Raw genomic sequence first — 24118 nt, 5'->3', positions numbered from 1 at the left:
CTGACAAACTTTGAATTCTCACTTTGAAAATAAATACACAGGGCTGGGGATGTGGCTCAAGCGGTAGCGTGCTCGCCTGGCATGCGTGCGGCCCGGGTTCGATCCTCAGCACCACAAACAAACAAAGATGTTGTGTCCACCGAAAACTAAAAAATAAATATTTAAAAACTCTCTCTCTCTCTCTCTCTCTCTCTCTCTCTAAAAAAAAAAAAAAAGAAACACACAAATGTGTAAGTGAAAAAATACAAATATTACTAAAATAGCAGCAGTCATATTCCTCAGACATGTCAGTCATATTCTACTGCCATAAAAATTCTCCCAATGTCACTGAAATATTCTGAGAAATCAGAAGTGCAACCAAATTTAAAGGGATATATACTTTTTAATACACTTTTTTGGTGGGGGAAGGGGATGGGGATTTAACCCAGGAGTGCTTTGCTACTGAACTAAATCTCCAGTCCTTTTTATTTTTTATTTTGAGACAGAGTCTCACTAAGTTGCTGAGGCTGGCCTTGAATTTGCAATCCTCCTGCCTCATCCTTGTGAGTCACAGGCATAAATCATAGGGCCTAGCTATTTTTATACTTTTTTTAAAAGCAAATATACTTCAGCAGAATGCACTGTGGATACATTTACAAAATAGGAGAGGTATACGCATTCATTTTAAAATGCAGCTAATATCCGGAATAATTTCATTCATCTGTGAGAATGATATAGTTGATATACTACAATATCCTTGTAGTTATAGGATATTGTAGTATTGGGAGGCTGATGCAGAAGGATCCCAAGTCCTTAGAGAAACTTACTACACACAACATCTTTAAAAAGAATGCGATATGGGGCTGTGGCTAGGGCTCAGTGGTAGAGCACTTGCCTCACACATGTGAGGCACTGGGTTCAATCCTCAGCACCATGTAAAAAATAAATGAAAAAATAATGATATAAAAAAAAGAATGTGATATGAATAAACTCAACAGTGCTGCTTCCTTCAGAATACCAAAAGTTTATTTGAACTTCTGTTACCATTTGGATATGAGGTGTACCCCCAGAATATTCTGTGTTAATGCAGGAATAAGAGATAAAAGGATTAGATTATGAGAACTATAACCTAATCAGTGCATTAATCCATTAACAATTTGATGATTTAGAAGGACTATTATGCTTGTGTGACAACTGTAGGCAAGTACCCTGTGCCTGGAGGAAGTAGGTCATGAGCAGGAAGGGGTTGTGCTTTAGGGATGTATATTTTATCTCTGGCCACCCACACTCTGTTTCCCAGCTGCCATGAGTAGAGTTTCAGTCCATCATGCCCTTCCGCCAGGACACTCTCCCCCATCTCAGGCCCAGAGAAATAAAGTCAGTGACTATGGACTAAGACCTCTGAAACCATGAACCAAATATACTTTTCCTTCTCTAAGGTATTTTTGTCTGGTATTTTGGTCACAGTGCTGAAAAGTTAGTTAACACAACCTCCATTTATTCTCCATTTATTCCCTGATCCTTCAATTGACTACTTTACTCAACACATGAAGTGGCCTTCAGCTAAGAAGCATCTATGCAAAAGTAAAACAGATAGTCAGTTATGTTATAAAAGTAGAGAAAACTTCAACTGCCACTTTGTAAATTTTCCGGTTCTCTTCCTAATGCAATGAGAAAAATCATTACTTATATTAACATAATCCTTTCTCTCCAGAAATGTTTTTTTATACCTTGCATACCCTCAGGAAGAACAGTATCAAATTCCTTTCATTGGGGCTGGAGTTCAGTAGTAGAGCAATTGTCTGGCATGTGTGAGGCACTCTTTCAATTCTCAGCACCACGTATGAATAAAATAAAGGTCTATCAACAACTAAAAAAAAAAATTAAAAAGAAATTCCTTTCATTGGTAGATAAAAGAATTACTTTTGCTTATAGCAAAACCAAGCACAATGAAGGCACATGGTTTTAGTGGGGGGTGGGAGGACATATAGAGGTGGGTGCCTAGACTTTATAATTTTCATAGAATCAAAGAATCTGAATAGTAAAGACATTTTAGAAATAATAAATGCTAAAACTAAAGTCCAGAGGGTTTCAGTAAGTCCCACAGGTCAAATAGTTAATGGAAGATCATCCCTATTTCTGGGTGGATGGTCTAGTGAACAAAGAGACATTTGTTTTCAGCTTAGTTTCAATCGTCCAGCAGGAATTTTAAAAGGAAGGACAACAATGGTATTCTCTCAATCTCTCCAGTACAGCTAAAAACAAGTTACATCTCTTGATGTAAAGTATTTCAAATCCTTCTTAAAAGACATTTATATTTAAACACATTTTACTTTAAAACAACAAAAAAAATCAATGAATGATATATATGTACAGTTTTAGACCACCAATAGGACAAATGAAAGCTAAAACCTAATAATATAACTTCTTTTAGGATTTTCAGAAAAGAGGGAAAAATAACTAAAAAGGCTACCCAAAAAGTATATACTTGGTGATCATCATCTCTGAGTGAACTGGTCATTCAAGTTAACATTCTCTCTTTAATGCTTACTTGTGAAAGTACACAGCAGAGGATCTGGTATATGGAAGATACTTTTCTATTATTATGTAGTTTTATCATAAGCTTTCATTAAATGTTTGTCTCCACTCTTCCTGTATTAAATATTTGAGTTTGCAGGTATTTGTAATAAATATGGCAAGAACTCTATGTTCAGTGTCTTCATTTCCATTCCATTTAAAACTCCCTCTTCAACAATCTGAATTTGGACATCCATCAGAGGTGCTTATCTTTATGGTCATCCTGACTCCATGAATGCCAAATATAACAGTGTTTTTTTGGTAAGTGCTTCACATGGCTTCTATAGCAAACAGATAATTAGTCTTTAAACTTTCTAATTTCATGGTTTTATTGACACCAGTCTCCCCTGGTTTTCATTTCTAGTTGACCCTTCAGTCTACATATTCTTCTTCCTTGATCTAGTCTATAAACATTGATATTCTCCAACACTATAATCTCATCCCTCTTCTCACATGATTCTCAAACATATCTGATTGGCAGTATATACGCTGCCTTTTAATTTCAACAGAATCTAATTTCATCAGATAAACCATCAGAAAATGACAACATATTTTAGAGATCTACCGCACAAAAGCTATTAAACTACTACACAGGATTAGATAAGCCCAAATTAATAATCCTTTATGGGATTCCCCAGAGCTAGGCCTTTTAATACATATATGACAAAAGGTATCACATATGCAAAGTGAATTTGTGAAGAAAACTGAAATAAATATAGCTTCTGGTCTTAATTTTCTGGACACTACGAAGAGACTCCCTTTACCTTTCACCTTGAGGTGACTTATCTGCTCCCTTGCTAGACAAGGAATCCCTTCCCTACCTTCTCCTCCAAGGGTGTCTAGAAGGAAAGAACACAGAAGACTCAGCTGGAACATGGTTTGGGGAGGAAAAAAAAGGACTAAGCAAAGTGTAAGTAGAAAGAAAGGGGAGGGGAGAAAAAGTATTGGACAATTTTAAAATACTAAAAAATATTCTCCTGTATCAAAATATTTCTGGTCTAAGATAGATTTAATATCAAAATCTATACTATTAAACCTAAAAAGTTCACATATTTTCTGACTATGTATGATAGATAGTATAGACTGTTAAAAATTTTAAAAACATTTAAAATTTTTTAATTTAAATCAAAATAATATACTTTTAATGTGTGCCCCCTGCCACTGGCACATACAAAAGTAATGAGACTATCTGAAAATATGTGATAATTTTGGAATATCTTTCAAGAAGAGGGTGAGATCACCCGTAAGAAGTAATGGCAAATTAATTCAATTAACAGCCCAGCAAGCTGGTATTTGTGTTAACATAGCTTCTATACATCTGATAATGAGAAAAGGTCAAAGAACCAAACTTAATGGGGAAGGGGGGCAGGGAATCAAAATGTTTCATTAAAATGGCTTTTAAGGCCAAGGTATATAGATTTCAAATTCTGCAATAATAAAATGTGGACAAAGCTACGGTAAATTAGGAAACACACTTTTCCACTCAAAAGAAATTCCATGATCAATGATTTCTTTTTGAAGTAAAATAATGGTTTTTTATTACTTCATTTGTAATCATATGTTGGACAAAGGGCTTTTTTTTTTTTTTTGGTTCAACAAACATTTTAGACACCAGAAATTTTATGTTTGATTTTAGTTGTCACAACTCTTTAAGACAAAACCAAAATTTTCATTATCAACTTTCAAATCAAGGGTATAAACAACAAAAGATCTCAATATAGAGAAAAAATAACATTAAATAAATTTCTATTATCCTTTTCAGTCTAGTCGGCCAAATATATACATGCATACGTATTTAATATATAATATGTATATTTTTAAAAATTATTCCCAACATCATCTTATATCTAACATTAAGAATTCTTTTAGAGTCTACAAGCAAATGATTTTGTTTAGTATCAACATGAAGAGCAAATACAGTACAAGAAATTATGTTATTAATCTTACTGGTAGAACTCATGAAAAAAATATATTTGCCAGCCTGGCACAGTGGCTTGGGGTACTGAGGTAAGGGGCTCACAAGGTCAAAGCCAGCCTCAGCAATTTAGTGAGGCCTTGTCGCTAATAAAATATTTTTTAAAGGGGGTGGTGGATGCCAGTAGTTATGCGCCCCTGGGTTCAGTCCCCAATACCAAAAAAAAAAAAAAAAAATTATGTATTTGCCAACACTCTTAGAATTACTTAAGTTACTTACAATAAGCAATATGATAAATCTTTTGGAGGGTAAGGTAGGGTGCTGAAGATTGAACCATGGGTCTTGGGCAGGCTAATCACACAATTTAATGCCAAGCCATATCCACGGTTCATATATGGTTTGACGATAAAACCATAATCTACTGAATAAAAATATCTGGCTGGGCATGGTTGCACACATCTGTAATTCCAGCAACTCCAAGGTTAAGGCAGGAGGATCACAAGTTCATAGCCAGCCTGAGAAACTTACCAAGGCTCTAAGCAACTTAGTAAGACTCTGTCTCAAAATTTAAAAGGGGCCTAGGGATGTGGCTCTGTGGTTAAGCGGCCCTAGGTTCAACCCTGATACACATACACACATACACATTATATGCTTTATTTACGTGAAATATTATTTATTAAACTTATTCCTTTTATCTATATAATGGCATCAAATAAAAACTGTTCTAAAATACTTATCTGTACAAATGATTTGTTTAGTACTGGACAACAAATTTCTCTTCCCCACTGGTCACTAAACTGATACATAAAAGACAAATATAAGAAAATTCACTTCTATGTTTTCTCAATTAAATTATAAACTATTACATGAAATGACTCATTTGATCTTTTCTCAACTAAATTATAGACTATTACATGAAATGTCTCATTTGATCGTCAAAATAACTACATAAGATGGTAATAACTATTTTTCAACTCAATATCAGAAGGAAAAAAAAAACAGAAACACAAAAAGTTCCACTCAGAGAAACTAAACAACTTATCTGAAATCAAACTTCCAAAATATGAACCAAAATATCTTCTAAATTCCAAATGCCCTTTTCTACCATCACTCTGTTCATACAAAACAATCTGGAGGAGAAAAAGTCCTCACACCTAATGCTGTTTGTTTGTTTTTATATAGCAAATGCCAACTCATAAACTTCATCTTTGGCTTAATAATTCTCTTGAAATATTGTTTCAGAATCATTAACATTTCTGAATTACAAAAAAAAAGTCCACAATCATGGCTATAAGATCTAAAACTAATTCAATGACATTGCTTGTACATCTGTGGCCTCCAAATTATAGCAAATCAAACATCCAACACAGTGCATGCAATATTTACATCTGGCTTGCTAAAGTTACGATGATTTTTGGAATCTAAATTAAATGTAAAAATATACAAACTCTATATCAAATAAACTGATAGTGACTTTTGACTTTTAATGTTATTTTTGCTATTAATATCATAATTGTTACTCCTTTGATCTCTACATTTCAATATCCAGTGTCATCAAATAATCACATGAACACCTCCATCTAATAACCAAAAATTTTGTGACTAGCTCAGTTAATCGAGATGTAAGAATCCATGCTAACCAAGGGGAAGCACATTAAGAACAGTAGATAAGATCACTGGGCTTTAAATATATATGTGTGTGTGTGTGTATGTGTGTGTGTGTGTATGTGTGTGTATGTGTGTGTATATATATGTATAAACACATATACATTTAACCATTTAGTATAATAAACATAAAAGCCAAAACCTTAACCATATAGAAAATCTAACTCCTCTGTAAATTAAAGGAAAATGTTAAGATTAAAACTAAAAAATCACAAAACACATTCACTAGTTAGATCAAATAAATATATATAAATGAAAAAGTCCATTCTGTCAAAGTATCTGTAAATATAATCACACTTGTACATACTCATACCTTTCTGAAAGCACTTTTATCCTTTTTTAGGTGTAATATGGTACATATAAACTAAGTTCTACATAAGTTTTCTTTTGTAAATAGTAAAGATATTAAATGTACTAAAAAAAAGGGAAATATTTCAAAGAAGTTCATGGTGATTTAGCAAAGAAAACTACCAGTGCTCATTTATCCAATATAAAAAGAAGTTTTTATACATGAGATTTGGTTAATGAAGAGATTCCACAATCACTTCATTAAAGTGTTAAAATGGACAGATTCAGTCGAAAGTTACTAATTATATCCCCAGTAGGAACTAATAATGTTAAAGACAGTAATGTTTCCTAAAAGAAAGTGAGTTGCTGAAATTCTCCAAACAGAAAAGAGCTCTAACCTATAGCCAGCAGCTAGGCCCCTTGGGCAAGTCCACTGACAGCAGAACAGAGATAGGTGCACCCTTCTCTTCAAAAATAATCATCATCCACCTAAGATTCCTACAAAGTCTCTGCTATGGTCAGAGGTAGGTAAGGTAAATAGCAAACTTTTGAGGGCTTTGTTTTCTGATTCTGGTTTGAATGATCTAAAATTCCATAGTTATTCATTAGTGTCAAGTACTGATTTAAATCTATATATATCATAAATGCTGGCTAAATGTTTAGGATTGCTTAGAGGAGTAATTCATAGTCTAGTTTCTACAAGCGTCAAGGAGTATCAATCAATACTATACAATTTCCACTGTTTTAATTCATGTGATGATTTTTGTTTTGTTTTGTTTGTACTGGGGATTAAACCCAGGGACATTTTGTCACTGAGCTACATCCCCAGCCCTTTTTATTTCTTGACACAGATTCTCACTAAGTTGTTTAGGGTCTTGCTAAGCTGCTGAGGCTGGCCTTGAACTTGCAATCCTCTTGTCTCAGTCTCTCAAGTTGCTAGGATTACAGGCATGCACTACCACAGCTAACTCTCTTGATTATTTTTAAAGTTATGCCATAAAACACTTTAAGGAAGAAAGATTGAGGAATGATAATGAAAATAACAAAAGAGAATGCCTAAATTACAGATCATGTAATAAATAAATGGTTTAGACAAGAGTATAATGACAATTACCTTTCTACTCCAATTTTTCATATCCAACAACAATAATATTGTCTCATCCAGGAATCTAAGTATATCTAAGCAATTATTAGAAAATAATATCTCATCCAGGAATCTAAGTATATCTAAACCATTATTAGAAAATAAATAAATAAGCTGATCTCCTCACCCAATTTGTCCCCAAAGACAGTTGCGGTCAAACAGAAGAAAGTGAAAAGTCAAGAGCACTCCAAAAAGACTCACCTTTTGTTGACTGGCTTTTCGTCCTTCTCATAGGGTCGAACAAACCACTTCCCAATCCTAACGAAGTTCTTATCCATTAGGCACCTACAATAAATTCATCAATAATTACTTTTATGGATTCAATAACAAATTAGCAAATCAATTAACTCATAATCCCAGATTAAAAACACTAATAAAAATAAAACATCACCAATTAGACTGTCAAAGTATTCTTGTTACTTAAAAGTTTTACATTACACTTACTGAAAGAACTCCCTGATTTTGCACATGGATTTTTATGCCCATGGGAGAAAATAAGCAATATAAACTGGCTGAAGTATTCCCAAAACTTCTTACACTTTGGAATTACTTCAAATTGAATCACACTTCTGCCATGAATTCAATTCTTGTGTCATGAAGAAAGTCAGAAATACAGCACTTCTTAAGATGCCTCAGAGATATTCACCCGAGCCATGGTCACTCATCTTGCAAGTTTTAATGCTGGGTTTTTGTTTTAGTTGTGGTGTGGTTTGATTTTCTGGTTTGGGGTTGGCTTCTGAAAGGTAATCCTTTAGGCAAGATTCTCGGGGGGAGGTGGGGGACATAGCTTCATCTACTTAAGCATTTTCCTTAGAAGGCATAGAAAAATACTTTAGTATTCATTTTACTCATATCTAAACTGCTCCCAACTTCTGTTTCCATGCCATGTTAGTTGTGTTTCAATGTCAAATTGTATTCTTTCTGAAACATTAAGTGGAAACTAAGCCCTAACCACAGAAATACCAATAATGCTTCAACAACAACACAGACAGTTATGACCAAGTTCACCCATGTGCAGGCAAATGAAAACTGTATCATAACTACCATCTGGCCAATTATGAGATATCATTGATTGTAAAGAGCATTCCAAATTTAAAAAAATATAAAATTTTTTGAACTGATGAAATACAGTAGTCTCCTTAATACCATTCAATGAAATATATTTTGTAAGAAAAAGTGTCAAAATTGTTGCATATAATTCTTCTATATAAGGTTTGTCCTACTGGGTAAAGAGCTATATAGCAATTCTTTATATTGATTGAATATTGATTCAGGCAATTCTGTACTTCACTTTTGTCTCTGTAATTTCCACAATATCAAGGACAAAGGAAAGAATTCAAGCCCTCACCCTACTCATTGCAAGTTAAATGGGTTAGTAAATGGCAATAGTTTCTACTGGCCACAATGTAAATCCCTTTGGGCAGAATGAATATGAAACACTGTTAAATCAAAATGTCACTGGCTTCAACTGGTTTTATTCCGAAAACTAATTTCTATAACAATTTTCTTATTCATAGTGGAGAAATTCATTTTCAAAATAACCTAATCTGACTTCCTAATTTATGAAATTAAAGAAGCATACTTTTTAATGCTAAAAATTATATGACTTTATTAAATTTAGAATACAAAATACAGCACACATCCTCAGCTAAATAGATACCGACTTTCACTCAAGGTGAATATGATGTTTCACCCCAGGTGAAAGTACACAAGAAGCAAAACTAAAAACATGCCTCCACAGTTTATTCACTAGCCGAAAGACATATTTATTTTAGATAGGCTGTATATAAATAAATATTTCCAGTGAAAAATCCCAAGTTTGATATCAGGTTTCTTCCATCAATAATACTATCAATAATCGCTTGAAAGAACTGCTACTATCACAACTACACATGTTGATCACCAGGCACCGTGTCTCATTTAATTCTTGTAATTAAGTGAAAAAGCTAAACACCTAACCAAGGTCACACGTATTATCAATAGGAGAAATGCCATTAAGCCCAGGTATGTCTGATCACAGAAACAAAAAATTTAACTATTACCATTTTCTTCATTCTTTCCTCATTTCTTAAATCCAGATATATCTTACCACTGAATTAATGTGAAAGTGTTTCTTTATTCTCCAAAAGCTGCTGCTAAATTGAAGGTAGACCTTTTAATGAAAGCAACAGGCTATGTTACAGGTATGGAATCCCATCAAACACTAAACAGCCTTCTAGTGACACATCTTCACCTAGTAAATAACATCTTTAAAAAAAAAATCACTCTCTCATAAATGCCTTGAAGGTCAAAATTCAAAAGAATTATTTAGTAAGTAACAAAGACAATGTGAAATTTATAGAGTATAGTTAGAAAATCCAAGGCTTTATAGAATATGAAAGAAAAAAACAACAAGATATCTGTGACTAAAGGACAATGTATAAAAGTGTATTTCAAAATCCTTGCCCTTCTGTGTAATAAAAGCCACAAATTCTATTCACTGACTTATTCTAGGAAAAAGCAGAGTCTGGAATGTGGGGGAGCAGCACACAGCCAAGACCATTCAAGGACAAAAGCAAATTGCAAAAGGCTAATGACTGCTATCTGAGAGTAACTCTGTGTGAATGTATCTCCTGGAGTTCCCACTACAGATCATATTTCTTTGTCAGGCAATGTCAACAAAAGGTTATTATCACTAATATACAGAATAGAATGGAAACTACCGATCCTTTAGTCTGAACCATCTGTTTCCAAAAGAGAAGAATAATGACTTATGTGATTTTTTCAACTGCTAATCAGTTATCTATGTGATAAGTGGTTTCCAACACAGTGAAAGAAAAACATTGAGAACACAGAATTGCATTGAATAAAGGCGTGTTTTGACTCTATTTTGTATGTATTGGTGCAAGAAGGAGGATATTCAAATTTGGCCCCTCCAAGATTAGTCAATACTACCTGGAGAAGAGGAGGCTTGTCTTTATTAAGGAGAGTTCTACCACCTGGATGAGTGATGACACTATGCTGACTCAATAGCAAGACTATATTGAGGTACTAAGTCCTCCTTTCTCAATCATTTTTGGGTCATAGATATGCAGTTAAAAAAAAACTAATGAGAGCTACTAAGAACTATGCATAGAAAAAATGTACAAAAGAGCAAAACGCTCAATTCATAGGGCAGGTAAAAACTCTATGAAGTAGATTCTAGAATAACAATTTCCATATTAAATACTACTACCAATGCCTACTTACTCTGCTTCGGCCTGAAATCTTTTATTGTGCCATTCTCTCTCTCCTCCTCTAATTTAAATTTCAACCATCTTTGCCCTGTCTCAAATCAAGCAGGCACATCCTCTTAACTCTACAAATCACCTTTCACTACTCAGTTGTAACAATTAATTTCTATGACTCATATTTAAATGCCTATGATATAATATACCTTATGTTCTACTCTACAGTGATGCTCAATAAATATTTGAGAAATGAAATTAGATTATTTTCCTATTCATAAAATAATATTGTTGTTCTTTTTGCTTATAACCACTAATATGGGTAGCCTCATAGTATTTGAATTTTCTTGTGTGTACGTATTCTCACACTCTATATTTTGAGGGAGGAAAATATCTAACTATTTTATTCTTTATAGCCTATCATTTCACACTGCAAACTAAAATCATAGAAGATACTTAAAATAGAGGGAATCACACAACAGCTAGAAATCATGTTGAGGAAAACTAGCACAAGGGCCCAAATGCCTTAATTACATTTGAAGAATACAGTTAAGTAAATCTCTTAAGGAGACAATTCTAAAGTCTAAAAATTACACCAGAAATATAATGTTCCCTTCTTTATACTCTTATCAATCTATATTTTCTTATATTTGAGGATCAAAATTTCTACTTTATTTTACAAACAAATTAACCTAGCAGACACACTCCATTTGCCACAAATTATTTCAAGTCAACATCACAAATAGTGCTAAGAATATATCGGTTAACCCAGCTTGTCCAGTTACCTCAGTCATTGTGATCCACATTTTTAAAACTGCTTTACTATTAAGATATGATGATTCTGTAAAGCTTCAGTATTCTTATAAGATCATTATGTGATGCCAGATTATAAAAAGTCCTTTAAGCACCTAATACTAAAAAGTTATTTTTATTCCCAATCTTCTGCCACCTCCCCCCATCCCCCCCAAAAAAAATCACTGTTTCAAAAAGAAAAGAAACAGCTGCTGAAAAATGAAAATGAAATCAGGTTGCATGTATGTGTCTGTGTGTGTACCTAATGTTTCTGTGTCACGCCATATGGCTCTGAATAATTAGCTACAAAGTGCAACCTGACTCCAAAATTGGCAAGCCACAATCTCCAATCCCAAAGCCACAGGCAGACTTGATGTAAGATTACAAGCGCTATAGCATGCCCAAAGCCTAAACCCCTCAGCAAGCCATTTCCCAGGTGGGACATTATGGAGGTAGGTCACTACCAGCTTTGGCTGCTTCTGTGCCACGCAAATTATGCACACATGTATATAATTAATTTCACTGATTAGAAAATCCAAGTACAGTGTTTCTCTATGATACCCTCAACCAAACTGCATCTTAATGTCGTCATCGAATTACAGAGTTGCTCACATACAATAAATTTTTTGTAACTGTATGCCAAAACACCCTCAGCAGCACCACTCCAATCTTATCAAAATTCCCTCTATTATCTCACTACTCAAATTTTTATCAAACATACATGTGAAGAAGTCCCCTTCATCAAAACAGCAATGTTCCCAAATTTTAACAGAATAAAATCTAACTCCTATGACCCAGGGGCAGAAGAAAGTTTTTCTAACTAAACCCCAGATCTTCATTACCCTGGGCTTCCACTCTGCCCTAGTAGATACCAGCTATTGCAGCCACACAGCCTCAATTGCTCCCCTCCTAACATCCCTGTAAGGGTAAGCTCTTTTACAGACCTAGCCTCACCTCAAATTCCCATTCTTATCAGTCCCAAAGAGCTGTATCTCTCTTATCTAGTTTCAAAATTTAAGTATCTAATCCCATTCTCCAACAACAAAACTTCATTATTTTTGAGTTTTAATCCATGCCCTGCTCTAAAAATATTAAGTATAATGATTGCTTACATTGAGATTTCTTTCTAGACATTTACAACTAGATCTGTGTTTCCAATCATGTGTATCTATAATTTTTGCACTTTCTTCTTAGTTCTAAAGACTCATTTTCCTTCTGCTGTTAAAAAAAAACTGCATATTATGCTATTTAAATAAAATGGCAATAAGCTGATTACTCATTTCTTGCCCCTATTATCACATTATGTCAAGGACGTTCAATCATGTCATATCACCATTCCTTCAACCATACACATACCTACCCTCATATACTTATTAATCTGTGAATATACTTCTTATTCTGAAATCTCTAATCTACCATCTCCACAAATAGTACTTGCTCGCCCTTTGAGGACCATAATACACCGAGAACTAGAAATCTATGAATACAACATTATTGTTGTCATAATTATAATTCCAATTTTCAACCCATTGTTTTTACTGTGCTTTCCAAATAAAATTTAAAAACACCAATCTTGGCAAACCAAGAAGCGCTGGGACAAAGGCAATTTTTTTAGCTGTGTTATAAACTACCATGGAGTGAATATGCTGGCAGCACCAGTGGACTACTCAGAAGAGGACATGTGTCTCACATGTGTCCAGTACCCCAGATGAAAGTCTCCCTGCAGAAGCAGGGACATGACAGAGCACAGCAGCTTCAAAAGCCTCGCCTAATCTTCTACTGTGTACAAAGCACTGATTTAAATTTTAGAGCAAACAAATTTCTTTCCATAAAAATTAGCTCATTTATTTTATTCTAAAAATCTTCAAGAAAATGAAAATTAAAGTATCCTAACACACACAGTGCCAGTTTGACAGCATTATTCCAGACATTTTAGGTATTTCTACAAAGCTATTTTAAAAACAAGATTTTCATTAGTACCACATGCAGTCAAATCATGTTCAATGTTCAAAAATTTGGTTTTTTGAAACACACACATTTTCTGGCTTTTTCAGAAGCTTTTCAATCAATCCATGGTTTTCTTCATTGTCATGAGACAAGTAACAAGGACATGATAAATCGTGAAAGCTTGGATCAACTGTAGTAGTAGGCATTAAAAATGACAAATGAAGAAACTCCTGAAAAACAATTGCAAATTTTTGTTTTCCATACTATAGTCACAAAGTACTTTTCCATTAATAACCTAACCTTAAAATACAGCACAACCTTGAAAAAATTATTATGAATACAAAACAAAATTTCACTAAATTAAAAAACTGCTAAAGAATTTAAAAAGCTGATAAAGAATAATTTGAACTAGTACACTAATAGCATATAGGGGCAGAAGAGAAAGATTGGGGGGAGCTGAATGAGCAGAGAGTCTGTATAAGTAAAATCTATTTTTTTTATTATAATAGGAATTATGCCAGAAAGAGATAATCAATCATGAAGAAAATCACACCCACACTTACTTTCCCGAAAGAACCAGAAAATGGCATGGTAATCCAAGACTACAAAATATAGAACATCTAACCACTCTCAGATTGTGGAATTCTAACTAAGAGAATACCAAAGGAGCCAATGTGAGCTTGAAGGTTTGAAAGGGGTATATAAATACATCTATGATTATATTCTAGAATGATCTGTTTCAGTGACATACCTGGCAGCCATTTGGAGTTCAGATTACCTCAATTTAGGTATGGCAGATTTATCTTTTTCCCAAACATATGATTTTTCTCCCTGTCTCACTGACATTGAGCTTGACCATATGACTTTGCTCTCTGCTCTCTACCAAGGAGCTCTGCAAGTCTATAGACAGTGGTTGCCTCATTAGCAAGAGAATGTAGAATAGTACTATATAGTCAAGTATAGTCCCATACTTTACAGGATTTTAACAAGTCTTACTGAGGTCAGGATAACTGTCTAAGTAAAACACCCTAAAATCAATGGATCCTTTTTCCAGGTCTTCTGTTCATGCAGTAAAACTGAACCTAGCCTGGACTGATGAAGAAGGCCAAAGCAATAATTTATGAAACATTTATGACACTTTAAAGTAGAACAGTGGCAATCATATTGGAGAAAATGGAGCCAAATGGAGGCATATGTGTAAGGCTGGCAAGGAGAGATGGGGAATCAAAATCATATGCTATGAACTGTAAAAAAGGAAAGGAAAAAAACTCAAGTTTGCTATCAAACAGGTAACCACAGAGAAGTTGGACTGCATGAGTTATATATGGCTCCAAAAGAGAATACTAAGATAAAGAAACAAAAGTTGTAGGAAGACAGATTTCTACTCAGTATAAAAAAAGGACTTTCTAACCCTGAGCACTCCCTGAAGATGTAAAGCTGTGTTCACATAACCAGAAGTGTTCAAAGAAGGAATGATCAAGTAAAAAGGATATTACAGAATGCAATCCCAGAATTGGTTGGTTGAATAGACTAACTTTTAAATGTTGTCTCCAACTCTGCAAAGAGTTGATATTTCACTGTACTTCTATTAGCTATAATAGCAGCTACCCATTTATTGAGCTCTTATGATGAGAGAGAACTGTACTGAACCAAACAACCTTTCACCATTTTATAGGTAAATAAACATGGGTAAGCTCAAGTCACTGGCCTATATCACATATCACATAGTTAAGTGGTAGAGCTGAAATTCAGAATATCTCCTGTCTCTGAAAGCAACAAAAAAAGGGATTTCTATAAATATGTGCCCCAGACAGATATATAACATACCACCAAAAACATTGTCTTCTGTATGATACCTTTATGGTAAATGCTCTTTTTTTTTTCTTTTTTTAATTTTTATTGGTTGTTCACAACATTACAAAGCTCTTGACATATCATATGAGTGAGTAGCAGTGGGGTTTTTTAACTTGGTTTTTTTTGGGGGGGGTGGGGGTGGGGTATTAGATGATCTAAATATCCACAACATATTATAGGCAAATAGTGAAAAGTTAGAAATGAAAAAAGAGTAAATGAAAGATGAAATTGTGACATTATTGTACCTTAGAATGTAAACTATTTTACATGGTGTCAATACAGTATTATCTCAGCACCAATGGTAACAAAAAAAAAATGAAATGATTTATTCTGTGTAGAGGTTTTTGTTACCTTAAGTTTCTAGAGTAATTATTTTAATCCATCACTGAAGCACATCATTCTGTACACACTAGCAATCAAAGCCTTTTATGTAAAGAAGATCAATTTATATGACTCCCCCACAGCTGTAATCTATAGAGTTTCTCAGGGTAATATATGAAATTCTTTTAATTAAACATATTCTTGCACTTAAAAAAATAAATTGCAGTACAAGCTTTGTTAATGTGCAAACTGAAGAAAAAATTGTTGCAGAAGCACACACTTCTGCAAGTGATGCTGCCCTGGATGATCTGTTCAATAACCTCAATTCTGCTTTTCCATGCCAGAACCTCACAACGTCCACATGGAGAAACAAGTCAACATTACCTGAATAGTACTTAGGCATAATAGAAAATTTCCAAGAAAAGGGTAGCAAACTATACCTGTGTTAATTTAGGTTGTAAACAGGTGAGGACGTTATAGCAAATGTTCTAAACTCAAGAAAAATAAAAAGGGCAAGTATATATTAAACTTTCCAGTTTCTGTTGACAATGAATAAAGAAAGCTGACAACAACCATTTAAAATGCTTTCCAGCTTCATGAATGGGGTAACTTTCATTCATAAACTAAATACATCATTTAAATTAAATGAAGAGAAGAATATCATTTTACAGGACAAAAGGATTAGCAAAATTTTTCAAAAGAATCCCAGATTATGCATATAAACTTGTAGGGAAGCTTGATTATTAATTGTTTTCTAAAAGAAAAGCTAATTTCATTTGTCTCAAAATTAACTCTTATAATTCAAATAGAATTCAAATAAACCATTCTGGGACTATTTTAATTAATGAATACAAACTGAATTACGCAAAATAAATTTATGGGAAAAATTAAAAATTATTGACATTTACAACATGTCATGCACATGTTGGATATATTATATACATTCACAAAAACTCTATAGTGACCCATACTTTACAGGATTTTAACAAGACTTACTGAGGTCAGGGTAACTGTCTAAGTAAAACATCCTAAAATCAAACCAATTTCTAACCCAAACATCTTTAGATCTTTCCCAAATTTTACTGTGTATCACAATTAATTTTCTCAAAAATAATAATTTAACTTGACCTGGATTTTAGTTTTCATCATAAATTCTGAATTCTTGAGCCCAGAATACATGAATTATGCTCATTTCTTTCCCTTCTCAGCTTTTGGGCTCTTCTAATTTTCTCTCAACAAAGAAAAAGAATTAGCTACCATTCAAACTACAAGACTAAAAATTCAACCACAAATTCATTAATATTTTTTGAAAGGAATAAACCATCATATTAAAAAAATGGCACACTACAATATTAAAAACTATATACTTTGTTCCACATTCCTTAGAAATTCTATATTTAAAAAATGTGCTTAAACGTACATTAATTACTAAACCACTTTAAAAAACAAAAACAGAAAAGCCTCATCCTAACACAGCATTACAGAAACAACAAATTTTCCACATTTTCCTCAAGGAAATCTGTATGTAATTTTGTTCTGTTGTATTTTGCAGTAGGGGAAGAGAACTGAAAAAATTCAGAATATTTAAGAGTACTCAATACTTAAACAAAATCAACACTTCTATGAGTATACAACACTTTAGCAACAGATAATCTCTACGTCTACTCCAAATTACAGGACTGGGACCAAAACTAATTCGGAATGAAAAAAAAAATCAAGAAATTTGGAGGGAAGGGATGTTCTACAGTTAAAATATCTGAAACAGTGATACTGAAATGATATCATCTTAGCTAACAGTTTGGCTATGAAACTCTAGTAGTAGACTATCCTTTCAGCTTTGGTGACCTACAAGTACTATCCTATCCATAGATTCAGGAAGAGAAGTGAAAATGTTTCAAGTAAGAGGCAGGGTATATAGTTCAGTTGGTAAGTGCTTGCCTTGCATGCACAAGGCCCTGGGTTCAATCCCCAGAAAAAGAAAGAAAGAGGAAAGAAGGAAGGAAGGGAGGAAGGGAGGGAGGGAGGGAGGGGGGGGAGGGAGGGAGGGGGGGAGGGGGAGGGAATGTTTCAAGTAAGGAGGTGTTCAAACAATAACAAGAATATATCAAAGGGGGTTTCCCCAGCCAAATCTGAAAGTATCAAAATAAATGATGGTAGTAATGAATGATAATCCATTGAATAAAATAGCAGTCCATGAACCCAAATTTATACAATATTCAGAGAGAGAAAACAGAATGGAAGAACACAAAAACTCTCCCTTAAGACACTGCCAACTAAGAAAAACAGAAATAATGGTGGCATTTAACATTAGTGCCTTACTGGTAATTATCAATTTAGGTCAGGTCTACAAATAGAGACTAAAACAAGTAGATTTGGGTTTTGTTTGTGGTTGTTGTTATGTTTTGGTTTGGTTTGGTTTGGTTTGGTTTGGTTTGGTTTGGTTTTGCAGTACTGGGGGTTGAATACATAGCCTTACACGTGGGTGCCTACTCAATCTCCTCTCCCCACCCCTTTTTGTTTAAATTTTGAGACAGGGTCTCTCTAAGTTGTCCAGACTTGCCTTAAACTTATGGTCCTACTATTGCCTCAGCCTCCCAATTAGCTGGGATAACATATGTGTGCCACCATGCTCAGCATACAGGTCACATTTTGATGACAAAGAGGGTAATTACACACTCTCATTGTATCTGGCCAAAAATTACACAAAGGAAAGACATAACAGAGAAAGATCATAGTTAACAAAACATTATCTGTGAAGAAATCTGATACAACATCACTTCAATGAAGTGATCAAAAATGATAACATCATTAATCACATTATATGCCTCCTGCCATGACACAGTACATAGAACTCACAACCACTTCTATGGCATTCCTACTAAAAAGCATAAGCTGAATCTATCATGAGAAATCTATCTTCAATTGAGGAGCCAACATATGCTAGTATCAAAAAAAGAAAGACAAACTTCTGTTTTAGAGACATGAAACCTAAATGATGCATTATCATGGGGTGAGTCTCAAGGAGCTAAGCTGTAAGGACATAACTGGGACAACTGACAACATCTGAATTAAGCTACAGATTAAATAATGACATTTAATCAATGTTAAATCTCCTTTCATAATTATACTGTGCTTATGTGAAAGGAAATCCTTATCCTTAAGAAATATACACCTAAATACTCAAGGGAGAAAAGAATAATGATGTTGAGGCTACTCGTGGTTCATGGTTCATTTTAAAAACAAAAAACAAGAAACAATATGGAGGAGAAAGAAGTCATAGGAGTTATTTCTATGTACTATTCCTGAAATATTCCCTTCCTTCTTTTTTTCCCTTTTCTTTTTAAAATTTAGTATTAGGTATTAAGCTATATCTCCAATCCTTTTTCATTTTTGTTTTGAGACAGGGCCTTTCTAAGTTGCCCATGCTGGCCTCAAACTTGTGATTCTCCTACCTCAGCCTCCCAAGAAGCTGGGATTATAGATAACATGACACCAAGCCCAGCCAGGCATATTTTAATTTTTACACTAATAATAAAATCACTGTATATAAAAATCCTGAGATTTAGCAATATACTTGAATGCTTCAAAACAACTGTCATCCTGTTCCCTTTCTTACCTTTCTAAGAGATTGTGGATCGCTTTGAAGAGCAGCGTCCTACATTCATAGGAAAGGCCATTTTCCCAGAGTCCTTCTTCCACAACTGAAAAACAAAAAGAGAAGGGGGGGAAAAAACAGTAAAAAGGACATCCAAATAAAATAAAGAAACTTTTAAAACCTTTTTTAGAGCAAAGTTAATGAGTTACTGTAAGTGACTTAATCTTACACTGGAACAGAGAAAGAAAGTCAAATACTTCTCAAAATAATATAATACTTAAATACAATTTTTTTTATTAAAGTCTTTGAAACATGAAGCATGATGCAATTCTCCTTCCATAAAGGTCTTTCCAACCTGCTTCCAAATAGTTTAAAATTAACTTGAAATTCTGAAATTAACTTTCCACCAAATAGTGCCACAAAGACTAATTTATTAATGTTCTCTTACAAGATAACAAGAATGCCACAAATTCATACCAAGATTATAATACATATTTTCAAAGAATAAATAAAGAAGAAATAATTTCTTATAGTGTCAGAATTACATAAATTTCTTTAAGGTAGATAATTTCTGGATAGGATTTTAAAGGTATGATTTTAGGGAGACTGTCAGGAATTAAACTAAACCTTCCAAATAACATCAAATTTACTTTCTAAATCCATAATTTTGTTAATATTTTACATTTTGGGAAATATCATATTTGGCTTTGAAATGTTAGAATATTGAGCCACAAATAATACCAAAAAATTTCAAGACAAACAATGTCCCATGTATTCTTAAAATTCTTTCCTAAGTATATAAACAGACAGAAAATGCCCTCAGAAACTATAATTTCCTTTTTAAATTACATTAGTTCAAGTCACCAAAAAATTGTTAAGATGGAAACATTTGCAAAAGAAAGTTTCTTTGCCCTTTTATTTTTATCTTAACAAAATTATTCCCTTGAGAAAATTCTGATCAGAGAATCAAAACATACATTGAATCCACAGTGCATTTTAATGCTTTCTGCCATACCAACAGATATCCCCACATTTTCTAAACACATAGCATTTTTTAAAAATGTATTTACATTCATGCCTTTTATGTGTAAGACTTTTTTTTTTAATTTTAAAACTAGTCCAATACTTTTCCTTGGTATGTGAATTTAAAATTAAAAAATTCTATGTGGCTGATATTGACTTATTGAAGATTCCCAAATCCAGCTTTGTCAAACTCTTTGTTATTTGTAGCTTTTTTTAAAAATGGGGGAAAAATGTATAGTAAATAGACAAGCATTCCTGCTAGCAAGGGACAGTCAAAGGTATCGTGAAATCCCTATTCTCCCACATTCCCCTTCTAGAGGAACTTTCCAGGGTTGGAAAGAGAACTCACATTCACAGTAAAAAGAATACCCCATTTTTAATTGCTTTTCATTATTAATATGTTTCACTGGCTCTAAGGGTACCATCAGCTTTTAACTATTATTTTATAAATCACCGAGAGAAAGGGAAGGTAGCAAATAAATATCTCTATCACACAATTTTTATAAGAGCTCCTTAAGACTAATTGAGATGTGTTCATTATTTATCATTATTGTGCACATAAACAGATATTAGCAAAATAAATTAATTGAAAATTCCTAACACTTAATAGTCTTAAGTCCAACTCTTCTAAATCACTCTTCAAATCAATTACTGACATCAGTGTTTTTCTAAAAATAGTCCATTGTACCATAAATGGTGTTGGTATAGCATTTGTGAAAAATGTTTCCTGCTCTTATTTGCAGGATTGTCGTCCCGGTTTGTGATACCAATTGGCAAACCTTTTTAAAACTTTTTATAAGGGCTGGGATTGTGGCTCAGGAGTAGAACACTTGCCTAGCATGTGCAAGGCCCTGGGTCAATCTTCAGCACCACATATAAATAAATTTTTTTAAAAAATAAAGGTATTGTGTCCAATAACTAAAAAATATTAAAAAAACTTTTTATATTTATAACCTTCAAACATACTTAAAAATAGAGTAACAAGTTCAAAATATTTCTAACCAAAGGTTATCAACATTATGTTATCTGCTTCAAATATTCTACTTTGTTTTCTTTCCCTTTTTGTCTTGATATAGTCATGTATAAGTTAACAATAGGAAACTTTCTGAGAAATACATCATTAGAGGGATTTTGTCATTGTGAGAACATCATAGATTATGCTTACAAACAAAATGGTATGGTCAGTCACTTCACGTGGCCCTTGATGCAATCAAAAGGCACAGTAAACAGAAGATGAATGTGGCGACTACCAGTGTACCATGGCACCGCATTTTACAATAAATTTTATTTTTAAATAAATAGGAGTGCACTCTAAAATTACAAAACTTAGTGCAGTCTGAGCATCCCTAGCTCAAAAATCTAAAATGCTCTATAATTAGAAACTCTCAACACTCAAAAAGTTTAAAACATTGGTGCATTTCAGATTTCCATGAGTGATGCTCACAGGGTAAAGTCTATACAAATGTTCCAAAATCTGAAAAGCAGTGAAATCTGAAACACATCTGGTCTTTCAGATAAGCAATGTTCAACCTATATAGAAAACCAGTAACACAGTCATTTATTATCATGATTGAGCATTACATTTATTATCATGATTGAGTATTATGTAACACTCAATCATGATAATAAATGTATGCTTCTATACAATTGGCAAGACAGCAGGTTTGTTTACATCACCATCACTACACATAAGGCACTGCATGGCGCTACGCTGACTATTATGTCACTCACTAAGCAACAGAAATTTTTACGGCCATTATAATCTTATAGGACCAATGTGTTGACCAAAATGTCATGTCACTCATGACTATTCTTTAAGCAAATTCCACTCCTACATACTTTGATATGCAGCAAATCAGAATCTGAACAAAGTCTACCAATTGTATTTTAAGTCTCCTTTAATATGGAACAGTACATCTCCATGAAAAGAAAGAAAAATGGTTTCATAGGCTGGTTAAAGAAACCAAGCTTATAGGATATATTGTATTTGCATCTAATTATTTCTTCATGATATTTAACATTTTATAAGTTTGTTTGTTTTAGGCCTTTTGCAAATCTGATGATCAAAGCCAAAGCCTCAAGCATACTATTTTAACACTGAACAGTAGAGAGCCATCTGTGGACTATGTTTGAACCAAACTGGCACCAAAGCCAGTGAATAGGAAAATATGGAATCTGGGAACTTCCAGCGGCAATCCTGGTTAAGACCACCCAGATACATGTGAGTTTCTATTCAGCTCTGCCAAAAAGGTCCCTCACAGCACTGGAGATGGGGTGACCTGCTGCAGCCACCTAGCCAAACAGAAACCCAGAGATGGGTGTGGTTTCCCAAGATGCCCATCAATCTGTTGACTGCAAGACATCATGAAGCAAGACTCCACCCCTGAAACCTTATCCCTGCCTTTGATGTACCCCTCCCCCCGCCAAAAATAAATAAATAAATAATAGACCAGAGCCATTTTTTAACTGTTCTGTTCCAGTTCCTACCAGGATTGGAAGAACCAATCAGATGCTCCCTTAAAACTAATTCTGATTTTGTCTCTTATTTCTTCACTAATTACTTCAGAATTTAATTTTTCTCGGGTGGCTTATCCCCTCCTATGCAGGAAGAATTACCCTGGTGAGGTGCTGGCTGCCTTGTGATACTGAACTACACCCCCAACCTTTTTTATTTTACAATTCTCTAAGTTATCCAAGCTAGTCCCGAACCTAAGATCCTCTTGCCTCCGTTTCCTCAGTAGCAGGGGTAAAGGCAGTGAGCCAGCTAGCCTCCGCTCATTTTGCAAGTGTTATGCTGGTGCTATACCTTAAACTTATCAGAGGATATCCTCCCCACCAAAAAAAAGTTCTCAGATAGTAGCCATACTCTTTATTTTGCCCTCAAATGGTCCTCAAGACTTTGTTAAATGAAATGTTGAGGTGTTACCCCTGTCCAGCACTGCAACGTAGAACACTAAAAAAATTTGAGCATGCAAAGGCAATGCCAACTTTATCCCAATTTCTGAACAGCCAACACAATTTCCCATATATAAATGATTTTATCCTGATTTCAATAATTTTGAAATATCTTAGAATTTTTTCTTCTAAAAAGAATCCTTAAAATGTCATCACCAAAGATCCTACAACTAACATCATACTTAATGGCAAAAGACATAATTAAGGCAAGGATGTCTGTTCTCACCAATCCTGTTGGGAAATCCTCATATTCAATTGAGGTCTCATTCAGTACAATAACAGGAAAAGAAAGAAACACCAGGCATACAAATTGGAATGGAAGAAATAAAACTGCTGCCCTATTTCACAAGATACAGCTGTTCATCAGATATTCCTAAAGAACCAACCAAACAAAAAAATCAACTAGAACTAAAGATATTGAGCTAAATCACAAAATAAAAGGCAAAAAAAAACCCATCATATTTCTATATACTGGAATGTACTATATATATTTCTATATACTGGAATGTTTATTATTAAATACCATATAGTTGGAAACTGAAATTCTGTGGAAGTATCATTTACAGTAGCATGAAATACTTGGGTATGAATCTTATAAATTATGTGTAAAATTTATAGGCTAGAAACTGTAACACTGACAAAAGAAATTTTTAAAAACACATTAATGATTAATAATTAAATTGATCATGAACTGGAAAAATCTATATTGTTAAGATGATGATTCTTCCCAAACCAATCTATATAGTCAACTCAGTTTCAATCAAAATCCCTGCAGGATGTTTTACAGGAATAGAGTAGTTGAGTTACACATTTATATGAAAAAGAACTCAAAAAATGAAAGCAATGAAGAAAAATGC

General features: G+C 33.7%; 1 protein-coding gene across 5 annotated transcripts in view; it reads right to left on the bottom strand.

Annotated features, from left to right (window-relative positions):
- Window positions 1-24118, bottom strand: part of Med13l (mediator complex subunit 13L) — a 304748-nt gene that overhangs the window by 125187 nt on the left and 155443 nt on the right. For all 5 annotated transcript variants that reach the window (XR_013343347.1, XM_077796119.1, XM_077796121.1 and 2 more), the window contains exons 3-4: window positions 19305-19389; window positions 7770-7853 (exon numbers count right to left, since the gene is read on the bottom strand). Coding sequence is in view for 4 of the 5 variants with exons in the window: in XM_077796119.1 (XP_077652245.1) it covers window positions 7770-7853; window positions 19305-19389 (169 nt within the window). In the remaining variant the exon portion in view is untranslated. The remainder of the gene's footprint in view (window positions 1-7769; window positions 7854-19304; window positions 19390-24118) is intronic.

Source organism: Urocitellus parryii, chromosome 3 (assembly GCF_045843805.1).
Source record: "Urocitellus parryii isolate mUroPar1 chromosome 3, mUroPar1.hap1, whole genome shotgun sequence".
NCBI classification, from domain to species: Eukaryota; Metazoa; Chordata; class Mammalia; order Rodentia; family Sciuridae; genus Urocitellus; species Urocitellus parryii.
Note: the sequence above shows the minus strand (reverse complement) of the source record. Positions and strands in the feature narration are given on the sequence as shown.